The sequence below is a fragment of the Chionomys nivalis genome, chromosome 10, assembly GCF_950005125.1.
Source record: "Chionomys nivalis chromosome 10, mChiNiv1.1, whole genome shotgun sequence".
NCBI lineage: Eukaryota > Metazoa > Chordata > Mammalia > Rodentia > Cricetidae > Chionomys > Chionomys nivalis.
This window is the reverse complement of record NC_080095.1, coordinates 40,239,686-40,253,789: the sequence shown is the minus strand read 5'-3', so window position 1 is coordinate 40,253,789 and position 14,104 is coordinate 40,239,686. Positions and strand designations below refer to the sequence as shown.

Genomic DNA, 14,104 nt, shown 5'->3' with positions numbered 1-14,104 from the left:
TAAGACCTCCTCTGGGAAGTCAATTAAGTCTATCTCATCCCTACCTTGAGGCAGGGTCATCACCCCCACACCCCCAGGCTGAGTAAGGTATCGCTCCATAGAAATGAAGCCCTGGATTACTTTTCTTTTTAATTTTTTTTATGGTTTATTTAACTTTATTTTGTGTTCATTGGTGTGAAGGTGTCAGATCCCCTGCAACTGGATCTTCAGACAGTTGTGAGCTGCCATGTGGGTGCTGGGAATTGAACCCGGGTCCTCTGGAAGAGCAGTTAGTGCTCTTAACCACTGAGCCATCCCTCCAGCCCTCCTGGATTACTTTTTAAAAATTATTATTACATTAATTTATTTTGTATATAGTGGGCCTATATGCTATAGCACACATGTGGAGGTCAGAAGACAGTTCCCAGAGTCTTTTCTATCATGTGGGTTGCGGGAATTAAACCCAGATCTCATATAATCAGGCTTGGCTGTATGTTTGCGTGTGTGTCTATCTGTGTATGTGTGTGAGAGTGTGTTTGAGTGTGTCTGTGTGTGTGTGTGCACACGTGTCTGTTGCTCTGTGTGTTGTATGTTTAATGATACGGGGTGTCTTTCCTGCATTGCTCTTCATCTTCCTTGTGGGGATTGGTTCTCTTGAGCCTGGAGCCCCCTGATTCAGCTAGCTTGGCTGGCCAGCAAGCCTCAGGGATTGTTCTGACTGTAAGGGTATGTGCCACTTCCCCTGACTTTTTAACATGGAGTCTTATACTCTGAGCTCAGGCCCAGGTTTCTGGGCCAACACTGTACCAACTAAGCTATCATCCATGTCCGCCCGCCTACCATCTGTTTTCTTTTCTCGCAATTCTGGGGATTGAGCATGAGGTCTCCCTCATGCTAGACAAGTGCCCCGAGCTATCCCAGTCATTCCTACTCTGCTGCGCTTCTCTCAGGTTTAGAATGCAAGCAGTCCCCATCCAACAATCCTCCACACCATGGGGTCCTCCTTGTTGCCCCTGTGTAAGACCATATATTCCAGGACCGCAGTTCCCAACTTTTTTTTTTTTTAAGATTTATTTATTCATTAAATATACAGTGTTCTGCAGGTGAGAGGGCACCAGATCTCATTACAAATGGTTGTGAACCACCATGTGGTTGCTCGGAATTGAACTCAGGACCTCTGGAACAGCAGGCAGTACTCTTAGCCGCTGAGCCATCTCACCAGCCCCTAACTTTTTTTAAGTTTCGAGATCTCCCTTAGCTCTTTAAATGAGGAACTTGGAGAGTTTGTTTATATAGCTAATATCTCAACGTATACTATATTCAAACTTAAAACCAAGGAGTTGAGGACTCCAGTCTTGCATGTTCAAGGAAGGTCCTGGGTTCAACTCTTAATATTGAATAAAAACAAAGTAAAAATTAAATAGTAACAGATAACCACTGATATGAAAAGTAGCTTTTCCAAGGCTGGACAAGGCTCAGTGGTAGAATTCACCACTGGTACGTTCAAGGCCCTAGGTTTGAGCCTTAGCACTAATTTAAAACAGATTTCTGCAGTCAAAAGAAAAAGGAAGAATCATTTAATTTTTTTTCCTGGACATCTGCAATACCAGTTTGGTAGATCCTCATCAGTCTGTCTTCATACGCTGTTTGGTTGGGGGAGAAATTAGGAAAATCAGACTTTAATTCCTTTATTTATATTATTATTTTTTTTTAAATATTTATTTATTTATTATGTATACAATATTCTGTCTGCATATATGCCTGAAGGCCAGAAGAGGGCGCCAGATCTCTTTACAGATGGTTGTGAGCCACCATGTGGTTGCTGGGAATTGAACTCAGGACCTTTGGAAGAGCAGGCAATGCTCTTAACCACTGAGCCATCTCTCCAGCCCCCTATTTTATTGTTTTTGAGACAGGGTTTCTCCGTTTAACAGTTCTGGCTGTCCTGGAATTCACTTGGTCTCTGTAGACCAAGCTGGCCGCAAACTCAGAGGTCTACCTGCCCTTGCCTCCTGAGTGCTGGGATTAGAGTTGACCTTGAATCTAAACCCCCGTGTTTCAGCTTTACAGAGCCGGGGTTACAGACCTGTGCTGCCACGCCTTACTGTGCTGTTCGGCAGTTCCGTGTATCCTTGGGCCTTGCCGGCCAGCAGTCACTTCCTAGCCATGGAGAGCATGTTCTTGTTATTGCCAAGGTTGTCACCATTTAACTGGTTTCAGATTCTGACTTGAACAAGGAACATCTGAGTCTGTGTGGTGCCAGGAAATTGGATATATTCTAAACTACTCTTGAATGTATGTTTCTAGGTAACCTGAATTCATTGCTGTTGGGTGATGGAAGACACGCTAAGGTATTGTTTAAAGCAAAGTAATAGTGGCTGAGATCTTCCAGGCACCTTACAAGGGGTCTTCACATTTCAATCTTGGAAATGAGTATTGTTAATTATAATACGGCACTCTTTTCAATGAAGTCCAATTTCATATAAATTTTTGTTTTGTTTTGTTTTGTTTTTGTTTTTTCGAATCAGGGTTTCTCTGTGGTTTTGGAGCCTGTCCTGGAACTAGCTCTTGTAGACCAGGCTGGCCTTGAACTCACAGAGATCCGCCAGCCTCTGCCTCCCGAGTGCTGGGATTAAAGGCATGCGCCACCACCGTCCGACTTCATATAAAATTTTTATAGTTGGGTGGAGCATGCCTTTAATCTCAGCACTCGGGAGGCAGAGACAGGCAGATCTCTGTGAGTCTGAGGCCAGCCTGGTCTATGAGAGCTAGTTCCAGGACAGGTGCCAAAGCTATAGGAAAACCCTGTCTTGAAAAACCACTAAATAATAAATAAATAAATAAAATTTTCATAAACCAAAATAAAGCTTGGTTGGTGAGTAATTTAAAAAAAATGTCCGTAAGTCTCTTGCTAACAGTAGTATTCTGGCCAGCCCTCTTGGGCAGGCCATTTTCCCAAGCCTTTCTCTGATTTGTCTTTAAATCTATAGTAAAACTCTTTTAGTTTTTCAAACCAGGATTTCTCTGTGTAACAGTTCTAGTTGTCCTGGAACTCACTTTGTAGACCAGGTTGGCCTTAAATTTACAGAGATCCACCTGCCTCTACCTCCCAAGTGATGGGATTAAAGGTGTGTGACACCACCACCCAGTCAAAACTCTTCCTTTTCTTCCTTCCTTCCTTCCTTCCTTCCTTCCTTCCTTCCTTCCTTCCTTCCTTCCTTCCTTCCTTCCTTCCTCCCTCCCTCCCTCCCTTCCTTCCTTTTTCTTTTTTTCCCCCAAGATCATAGGGTTTCTCTGTAGTCATGGCTGTCCTGGAACTCACTCTGAAGACCAGATTGGCCTTTAACTCACAGAGATCCACCTGCCTCTACCTCCCAAGAGCTGAGATTAAAACCTTGTGCCACAACTCATCGCATGAAACCTTAATAAACTCCCAACTATGCTTTTAAAAAATTGCTCTATAGGGCGTGGTGCACACTTCCAATCCCCGCCCTGAGAGGCAGAGGCAAGAGGCCGACTGAGTCTGAGGCAAGCCTTGTCTACATAAGAATGTCCCACGCTGAAAGCAGCTAATTCATCATAGACCTCTGAACTATAATAGTCTAGAGGAGACATTCTTCCTGCTCAGTGTGACAAAAGGCCCTACCTCCAAGGGCATTCTTGGGATGTCAGGGGGAAGAATGGGACTTCTGGTATAATTAGATGCTGTTCTCTTTATAGAAAAGATTGGTTTCCACACTGTTAGCCCAAACTGGCTTGGAATTCACTTTGTAGTCTGCGATGGCTTCAACCTCATGGTACTCATTCTGCGTTAGTTTCCAGCGTGCTGGGAATATAGGAGGAAGCTCTCTACGAATCATACAATAACATGGTTTTATTCAAATCAGATAAGAAGGCAAACTCTGCTGGGTGGTGGTGCCACTCGTCTTTAATCCCAGCACACAGGGAGGCAGAGGCAGCCGATCTCTGTGAGTTCGAGGCCAGCCTGGCCTACAGAGTGAGTTCCAGGACAGCCAGTGCTGTTACACAGAGAAACCCTGCCTCGAAAAAGAAGGCAAATTATGTCCTTGTGTAAAGTAATTATGGTATGTCTAAGTATTATTCTCAAAATAATTTACGAGGAACCTGGGACTATAGTTTGGGATCATTGTTTTAGATTTGTCTCTCATGTGATCATAAGTCTTGAACCCCTACAAAGATAATTTGTTTCTATATTTATTTATTTTGAGACAGGATTTCACTCTGTAGCCCTGACTGACCTGGAACTTGCAGAGATTTGTCTGCCTCTACCTCCCAGATGAGTGCTAGGATTAAGGGCATTCACAACCATGCCCGGTCGAGGTGAAGTTTATGCATCTGCTGTATATGATGCACGTATTAAAAGACGATGCATGGGAACCAACATCCTCTACAGCTTTGCTGTGTGTCTGCTGCTGTGCTGAGGGATAAGTGTCTGTGCCTGTCTATTTTTACATAGAATCTGGCTAGGTAGCCCAGGCTGGCCTTGAATTCATGATCCTCCTGCCTTTCCCAGTCCATTATATTAGTTGAGCTCATAGGTTTTCTAAGGTAGGAACTCCCATGTTACATGGGGGAGGGGGAGGCAGAAGCCAGAAGCTTAAGTGCTTTGCCAAACTCACATCAGTACCAGGATTCAAAGCCAAGTTCCAGAGACTGTGCTTTTCCTCAGAACCACTGAGTGACTAGACAAAGCCAAGGCAGAATTAGCTGCTATCTCTTCTGGGAGACTGGGGGACACTGTGTCTAGGAGAGTGGTTCTCAGCCTTCCCAGTGCTGCAACCTTTAATGTCGTGGTGACCTCCAACTGTGAAATTATTTTCATTGATACTTCACTAATTTTGCTACTGTTTTGAGTCATAATGGAAATCTTTGTGTTTTCCCACGGTCATAGGCGACCCCTGTGAAAGAATTATTTGACTCCCAAAAGGGTCACAACCCACAGGTTAAGAACCATTGCTCTAGGGAGAAGGTACAGGAGCTCACAGGGTACCCGCTATTGTTGGGTATCACAGTCATCTTGTTTTGACCTCTGCCCCCTCTCCTTTGCCCTGTCAGGATGCCCTCTCGGGATCAGCTGGTGCAGCAGGTGTTGCGGGATCTGCAGGAGGCAGTGGAGTCCGAGGGCCTGGAAGGTCTCATCAGTGCTGCCCTGGAGGCCAAGCAGGTCTTATCTTCCTTCACCCTCCCGGTCTGTCAGAAGGGTGGCCTTGAGCCCCAGGTGCTGGAGGTGGACTCTGTGGCCCTGAGCCTGTATCCAGAGGATGCTCCGCAGAACATGCTGCCCTTGGTGTGCAAGGGGGAGGGGAGCCTGTTGTTCGAAGCAGCCAGCATGTTGTTGTGGGGGCACACGGGCCTCAGCCTGGAGCTGCGGGCCCGCACCGTGGTGGAGATGCTGTTGCACCGGCACTATTACCTCCAGGGCATGATCGACTCCAAGGTGATGCTGCAGGCTGTGCGCTACTCCCTGTGCTCCGAGGAGTCCCCTGAGATGACCAACCTGTCCTCTGCCACACTGGAAGCCATCTTTGATGCCGACGTCAAGGCCACGTGCTTCCCCACCAGCTTCTCCAACGTGTGGCACCTGTATGCCCTCGCGTCCATCCTTCAGCGCAATATCTACTCCATCTACCCCATGCGCAATGTCAAGATTCGACCCTATTTTAACCGCGTTATCAGGCCGCGCCCCTGCACCCAGGTGACCTCCATGTTGCACATCATGTGGGCTGGCCAGCCCCTTACTAACCACCTCTTCCGTCATCAGTATTTTGCCCCGGTGGTTGGGCTGGAAGAGGTGGAGGCTGACGGTGCCGCTACCCTGGACCCCACTCCTCCGATCCTAGGTCCTCTGCTACCACCAGCCAAAACCCTGGAACTGCTCAACCATGAACCTGGCCTTAGCTACTCCCACCTCTGTGACCGCTCCAGCATCACGAAGAGCACCTTCTACCGCTGGCGGCGGCAGACCCAGGAGCACCGGCAGAAGGTGGCCACCCGCTTCTCTGCCAAGCACTTCCTGCAGGACAGCTTCTACCGTGGGGGCCTTGTGCCATTGCAGCAGTTCCTGCAGAGATTCCCTGAGATCTCCCGTTCTACCTACTATGCCTGGAAGCACGAGTTGCTGGGCTCTGGTGCCTATTCAGCTCTGGTCCCGGCTGCTCCCCCCACGGAGGCCCTGGCTGTGCCAGAGCTGGAGAGTCTGCCAGGGAAGAAGGCTGCCGAGGGTCTGGGGTGTTCCCCAGCGGCAGCAGCTATGTCAAGCCCTAGCATGGTCTTAATGCAGCGCGCCAAGTCGTACCTGGAACATTGCATCTCTCTGAACAAACTGGTACCCTATCGCTGCTTCAAATGCAGGTTCCCTGGCATCTCGAGGTCCACCTACTATAACTGGAGGCGGAAGGCCCTCAGGAGGAGCCCCAGTTTCAAGCTGGCTCCAGTTCTTGAAACCACTGAGTCTCTACCCCCAATAGATGTTGGGGACGAGGCCCTGCTCTCTTCGAAGGGTGAGGTGGGAGAAGAGGGGACCGGGAAAGCAGCAGCTGGAGGCCCTCCAACTTCCCAGCGGCTCATACCCGCAAGGATGCCCCTGTCTCGTTGGCAGAGGCGACTACGCAGGGCTGCCCGCAAACAGGTACTTAGTGGGCACCTGCCTTTCTGTCGCTTCCGCCTCCGCTACCCTAGCCTGCTACCCTCCACTTTTTGGGTATGGAAAAGTCTTTCCCGGGGATGGCCCAGGATGCAGGCCTCCTCTCTGGGTCGAAGGAGGCAGAAGCCAAAGGATTGGCAGAAGCCAGATGAATGGCAGATAGAAGCTGTTGAGAATGTAACATCTGTGATTGGTCATCAGGTGGAGACACTGCCAGTGGTCGCTTCTTCAGAAACCTCCCCAGAAGATGCCCAGAGAGAGCCTTCTAGAGAGGGGGCCATTCAGGAGACAGCTATGACCCAGGGCCAACCCCACAGTGGGTCCCTGTCAGGCCAGACTGTGGCAGCGGCGGCAGCGGCAGGTGGCAGAGATGGCCAGGTGCTGGTGATGGACATGCTGACCACCACAAGGTTCAAGGCCCAAGCCAAGCTGTTCCTGCAGAAGCGCTTCCAGTCCAAGACTTTCCCCTCCTACAAGGAGTTCCAAGCTCGCTTCCCCCTCACTGCCCGCTCCACTTACTATATGTGGAAGCGGGCACTCTTTGAAGGCCTCACGCTTGTTGACGGCTGACAGAGAGGTGACACAGAGCCTGAGAAAGGGAGACTTGAGGTGTCTCCTGGCTTGGCCAGGATGCCCTTCGCTTTGTCTTCCATAATTTCCTGGCTTGGGTGGAGAGGAGGAAATGGACCACCTATTCTAATGAAAGCTACAGAAGTATCAATTGACTCTTTGGTTGTTGGCTGGTCATATATTTTTATTGCGTTGAGTTTTTTTTTTTCCATTAAGGTGGGTTGGGCAGGACCCCCTTGCCAGTGGTTGTGGAAGTTACGGTTGTGCCACGGCTGCCTGTAGCTCTTCCTGGTCCCACAAAGAGTATCACAGCATGGCCATTATCTCCAATGAGGCACAATATATCTTTACTTTTTTTTTTTTTTTAGGGTGATATCCCTTTTTCTCAAGATGTCTTCCAAAGGAACAAGGGATTTGAATGTGAGGCTGGTTTGTGGCTTTGTCTCATGCCGCCAGTGGAGAAGGTGCCAGGCTCTTCATGATCATCAGCTGGACTTCATAGAGTAAACCACGGTGGCCTCGAAGCCAGGGAAGACCCCTAGGCACTGGAAACCCTAGAGAAGGGCCTGCTCTGCTCTCTCTGCTGGGGGTCTCAGCTGGTTGCTGCCAGCCTGGCTCACTGTTGGGGACCTGTCCTGGAGCCAAGCCTTCTCAAACACTGAGTCACGTCTTGGGCCAGGAGACACAGGGTTACAAAGCTGATGGGAGACTGAATTTTCTTTGTCCAACGGCAAAGTTGGAAAACCAAAAAAATAAAGTGATGTCTTGCTCTCACACTGCCTGAGGTCTCCGGGATTTGTTCGGCTAAGATGTGACTGCCTATTCCCAGGTTCCCCTTCAGTTTAAGGGGTTTCTATCTTCTGAGAGTGCATGCTTGGGACCACGGCTGGTGGGACTCTTAGGAACTGGATCTAGAAGTGACAATTTGGCCTGGCTGAATAAAACGTGTCCCTCTCCACATACTAGGTGTGCCAGGCAGGCTGGGCCTAAGGCGGATGAGGGCTTTTGTCTCTTGGGCATGAGGGAGAGATTTTCTTTGGGCCTCTCAGTTTCTTGCAGCTGCTGTCACTCATGTGAACCTGACTTGATTTTCCAATCCATCATGAAGTCCTGCCAGCTGTGGTGCTGGGAATGGAATCCAGGGCCTTGTGCATTACTGAGTTACATCCTCAGACCCTTTCTTAAAATCCAAATTCTGCTGGGCAGTGTTGGCGCACACCTTTAATCCCAGCACTCGGGAGGCAGAGGCAGATGGATCACTGTGAGTTCAAGACCAGCCTGGTCTACAGAGCTAGTTCCAGGACAGGCTCCAAAACCACAGAGAAACCCTGTACCCCCCCCCCCAAATCCAAATTCCATTCTGAATCTTCCCTTTTTGTTCAACACAACTTTCCTCCTTCCCCTCCCATATGACCTGATCTTCAGAGGGATTTTGATGAAATTAGATCTTCCCGCTGTCCCGTGCCTATGACTTCCTTTTCTTCACAAAGTTCCTCCCTTGAGAAAGGCTTTATAAAGTGGCCCCCACCTCCTCCCCCCTTCACTATGCTTGTGCTCCCCTGCTGTGTTCCTGTCGCACTGGCTGCCTCTGATGTGAACACGGCTTCTCTGTTTTGCTCTGGTACTTCCCACGCTTGCTCCTTTGGTCTAAAATTCTCTTCCCCCTCCCTCTTCCTCCTTGCTCCTTCCTCTCCTCATCTTCCCTATCTTCCCCCCTTTAAAGTCAGTTTTAGACACAGTCTTACTGTGTAACCACAGTTCCGTAGACCAGGCTGGCTTTGAACTCAACAGAGATCTGCCTGCTTTTGCCTCCCGAGTGCTGGATTAAAGCTATTCATCCCCAGGCCCCTTCTGACCATGACCTCAGCATCCAGAACGCTGGGATTACAGGCGTCCACCACCACGGTAAATTCCAATTCCAAAGCTTTCCCTGTCAGCTACACAGCATCTCTCAGTCACTATAACATATAACATCACCTTTTGCATTCTCTGGTAGGTTCTTATTTCTGCTGTTGCTTTCATGTTTGGATACCCCCATTAGATTGAAAAACCTTTTTTTTTTCTTTTGCTAACAGCACTGAGTTCTATAGATGATAGATTAATTCTAGGCACATAGTAGGTGCTAATATTTGAAAAGAGAAAGAATGGAATGGGGTTTTTCTTTTCTTACTGTTAATCCTGTGAGATCTGGTTTTTGCAAACCTAATCAGAAATATTTAATACTTCTCATAGGCTAGTTTTTTCCCCCTCCATCTTTACATCCGCCCTGTTAATCTGTGCCGGCAACAGCTTGCCTTTACATTGTTTTGTTTTCCAAATCGACTACCTCCACTCAAATTCCAAACTAGTAAGGGCCCCCAGAGTTCAGCCCCTGTCTACCACTGAGCTTATTCCTCACCCGAATGACTCTTCTTTCTCCCGTATGCTTCTCTCTCTTCCCACAGACTCACCCAAGAATCCTGTTATTTCTCGATTTTACGCTCTTGATTGAGCTCTGGGCTGTCCACTGAAGCCCTGCCACGGCTGAGGATTTGGTGAAAGGACTGGATCAGGGGGAAAATTTAATCTAACTTGCAGTGGCAACCTTTAGCCAGCAGGTGGCAGTCCAGTGCAATTCATTTTGATCATGAAGTAGCCTTCATGAGATGGCCGAAACTCTACATTTTCTTGCTTACACTAGGCACCAGAGCAGGCCCTTTGAGGTTGGGAGTAAAGTATCCTCGTGAAATCTAAAAACATGGAATTTTGGATGCAGCTCAATGGATAACCATTTACCCAGTGTGGGCGATGCAAAACATACCCGGGGATTGCTACCCGGAGGAAAGGGGGAGGGGCTTGTCAGGAATGTGGATTCCAGATTTCCACTCAGATCTACTCACGGTATAGTAGGCATCATCCAGCTCCCCATACTAAGAGATGAATTAGGAGCCGCTCCCAGTCTGAGTTCTCGAGGCGTGGAGGGTGGGCAAATGCCTGAGGCGCTTGCTCGGGGCTACTCTCCAGTAAGACACACTAGGGTCCTGAGATAGGAAGACAATTTTATCCAAATCCAGCATGGGTCCCTAAACTTACAGCAGAAATTTTAACTTCTGTTGGGGGGAAAAATGCAAATAAGGTGTCGGCATCATTGGGAAATGACTGTGCCTGCAGAACTCCGTTTATTAAGGTGCTGAAGAACCTGTTCCCCTTCGAATCTGCCTAGTAAGGCAAAGGGACCTAAGCCACATTCACGCTCAGTCTCACTGTACAGCCCTGCTTGTCCTGGAACTTAACTACGCAGACCAGCTGGCCTTGAACTCGGGGATCCCTGACTGCCTTTGCTCCCAAGTGCTGGGACTAAAGCCGTGCACCACCACACCAACCAGGCTTCATGCTGGTGTGAGGATGAACATTTGTTGAAATTACTTGTGGTTTATTGGTGCCACTTTCCACCCTGACTGAATACCGATGGAGGAAAATAAAACCTAGTGCAACATTCTATGTGGCTCTAAGGGAAAGTTTTATTTTGTTTATTTAAATTTATTATTTTACGTATTTGGGTGTTTTGTCTGCATGTACGTCTATGTACCACATGTCCACCTGATCCCCACAGAGACCAGAAGAGGCTGTCAGGTCCCTTTGGACTAGAGTTATAGACAGTTGTGAACCACCACATTGGTGCTGGGAATTGGAGCCCCATCCTTTGGAAAAGCAGCCAGTGCTCCTAACTGCTGGACCATCTCTCCAGTCACCCAGAAAGAATATTTTAAATATGAAAGTTTCCCCATCCCTCCCAAGGCAGAGGCAGGTGGATCTGAGTTTGAGGCCCACCTTCAAGGGGATCTCTGTAGGTTGCATGCCGGCAGGGCTGTGTAGTGAGACTCTGTCTGAGAAACTTTGACCCTACGTCAGGTGAGATGGCTCCGTCAGGGCACTTGCTATTGAGGCTGAGGGTCTGAGTCTGGTCCCTGGGACCCACGTGATGGAGAGAACCGACCCCGACAAGTTGTCTTCTGGTCTCCACACGAATGATGTGACACACGCTTACAACCACACCAATAAACAAACAAATGTAATTTAAAAATCAGCCTAAAGATTAACGGGATTAATTTCCCTTTTATTTCCGCATTTCCCTCTGAGGAAATCAGTCTTTTCACGGAGATTATCTTGTCTGTCATGGCACACGATTTGCGGCTCAAATAGTTCTCTTTGAGAACGAGCCAGGTGTGGTGGTATATGCCTGTAATCTCAGCCTATGCGAAGCAGAGGAGGAGGCAAGCCTGGGCTACATAGATAAGGATACTCCATCTCAAAAGAAAATCAGAGGCTGAGAAAGCCTTCCTTGGGATTAATGGTGGCTCTCAGGCCCTGAGTGACCGCTAACTTCCCTTCCTGGAAGGCTCAGTTGTGCCTTGACCTCACCAGCTGCCACTCAACTGTTCATGCTCTCAGTCCCCGCTAAATCGCTCTTCTCTGGGTAATCTGCTCTATAGCATCCAGATATCGGTTGAGCTGGCCAGGGGCTAGCCTAGTCTATTCTCTTCTACTTCTCCATTCCATGTCTGTGGGAGCAGCACAGGCTTTGCCAGATACCCAGAGAATCCTTTCTTTTGTCTATCCCTGCCCTTTCCACTGAGCAAAGGTCTTATATCACTGGCCAGCCTGTCCTGGCAGATATAATCCATCCAGGGATCTCTGGAGAGGTCACTTAGCTTTAATTTCTCCAAAGCTGTTGGCAGGCAAGCCTCTGTGGTTGGCAGGTCACATAGGTTTCTTTCCTTTCTTGCATTGGTGTTTTACCTGCATATATGTCTGTATAAGGGAACCATATCCCCAGAAGTAGAGTTACAGATACTTGTGAACTGCCATGTGAGTACTGGGAATCGAACCCAGGTCCTCTGGAAGAGGAGGCGGTGTTCTTAACCACTGAGCCATTTCCCCAGCCCATAGGTTTCTATATGAAATGTGCAAACTGAGTGAGTTCACCAGGAAGCAGGTGTGGGTTTTGCCTGGCTTCTGGGTTCATCCTGATCATCCCAACCTATAGCTGCTCAGGAGGCTGGGGCGGGGGAGGTGGGACACTGCAGTGTAGCTTAGTGGTAGAGTGCTTGTTTAGTATGTGCAAAACACTGACTTTGACGCCTGCTCAAGCCTGACTTCAGTGTGCTGAGTATATATGAAGGCTGCTAATCCGAGGGACAGCTCTGGCACAGCGGTCCTTGGGAAGGATCAGGAAGCTAAGAAGCCAGGCTTAGTGCATGCAGAGAGAGGAGCCCACCGCAGCACTGCGTGCTGTCTGCCCCACTTCTCCCAGCAAGTCACCTGATCTACTGATGCCAGGGTTACCTGTAGGGTGTCCAAGCAGGTTCCTAAGTGTTCCGATTGCTATTTACCTCATGGACGAGGAGGAGTGGAGCTTTTAGGGAAATAAAGAGCAGCAGAGAGTAGGTTTAATGGTGTAAAAAAAATTTTCCACAGAAGATGACTTTGAAAATAGCATGGAATCCGCTTAACTCTGGCTCAGAGCTGAGCAGAGTGCTGGGGGCATCGAAGGCTGCTAGGAGGAGACTCAGGAGATGCTCAGAAAGTCGTCACTCTGCCTGGGGTGACCACGGGGGTGGCTGAAGGTAGAAAGGCCACACACCAAGGTCTTCCCCAGTGCTTCCACCATGGTTCCAGATATCAGCCGCCATCAGTATTGGGACGGGGGCTGGGAGGAGGAAAAGCCAGGTTGTGGGAGTTGGGAGTGATGGAGATCCTGGACAGAAATGAATGATTTTGGGTTCCCTTCCCAAATTCCCCAGGCCAGCCTGGATCAGAGATGAGCCTCTGCCTTCTGTGACTTGTGAGTTTTGATCATTTCTACGTTCCCTGATTTTGGCGGAAGTCAGAATTGGGGACACGACTATGTTGTATGATTGTATCCATGTCAGATGCCGTGGGTTTGCACTGATCTTCAGAGCTCAGCTTTGTGAAGACAGAAAGGATGCTGGTGTCTGTGGGCTTTTAGGTGCCTCATTTGTTCCATCCGTGGTTACCAAGTAGGGGTAGGACCCTGGATGTGGCTCGGTTGGTGGGCTGCTGGCTGAGCATGTGCAAGGCCCTAGGTTTGCTCTTCAGGTCCGTAAGAACTAACTGGGTGTGGTGGTGAACACCTACACTCCAGGACTCAGGGAGTAGGGGCTAGAGGGTCAGGAGGTCAAGGTCATCTTCAGCCACACAGCAATTTGAAGCCAGCCTAGGATATACGAGACCCTGTCTTAAAAACAGGGCCAGTGAAATGACTCAGTGGTTTTTTTGCTCGTTTGTTTGTGTTTGTTTTTCATACAAGGTTTCACTGTGTAGACCTGGAACTTCCTATATAGACCAGACTGGCCTGAAATTCAGAGAGATCCGTCTGCCTCTGCCTCCCAAACATAGAGATGAAAGGAATAAACCTCCACACCCACACCCAGCTGGAACAGCTCAGTGGGTAAAGACACTTGACCTACAAACCTGAGTTTGATCCTCAGAACCCACAAAAAGGTGTAAGAAGAGAATAGATCCTATAAAATTGTTCTCCGCCTACCACATGTGTGCCCCCTATTAGTAATAAAAAAATAATAATTAGTTCCAGAAAAGAATGAATACAAAAGAGTCCTGATCGGAGGTCGCTGCATAAAGACAGAAGAAAGAGGGGCTGGAGAGATGGCTCAGAGGTTAAGAGCATCGGTTGCTCTTCCAGAGGCCCTGAGTTCAATTCCAAGCAACCACATATTTGGCTCACAACCATCTATAATGAGATCAGGGCTCTTGACTGGTATAGAAACAAGCCTGCTGGGCTGGAGAGATGGCTCACTGGTTAAGAGCACTGCCTGCTCTTTCTAAAGGTCCTGAGTTCAATTCCCAGCAACCACATGGTGGCTCACAACT

General features: G+C 48.6%; 1 protein-coding gene and 1 non-coding gene across 2 annotated transcripts; both read left to right on the top strand.

Annotated features, from left to right (window-relative positions):
- The first annotated feature begins 2,099 nt into the window (after positions 1-2,099).
- On the top strand, positions 2,100-2,224 carry LOC130883227 (small nucleolar RNA SNORA24). Its single transcript, XR_009057923.1, has one exon. It is a non-coding gene; the product is annotated as a small nucleolar RNA SNORA24 (small nucleolar RNA).
- A 2,832-nt stretch (positions 2,225-5,056) lies between these two features.
- Vrtn (vertebrae development associated) lies at positions 5,057-7,213 on the top strand. Its single transcript, XM_057783409.1, has one exon. The coding sequence runs from the start codon at positions 5,057-5,059 to the stop codon at positions 7,211-7,213; it is 2,157 nt and encodes a 718-aa protein (XP_057639392.1).
- Positions 7,214-14,104: the final 6,891 nt, after the last annotated feature.

Coding starts and splice junctions, on each gene's coding strand:
- Vrtn (XM_057783409.1), top strand. CDS start 5,057: ATGCCCTCTCGGGATCAGCTGGTGCAGCAGGTGTTGCGGGATCTGCAG.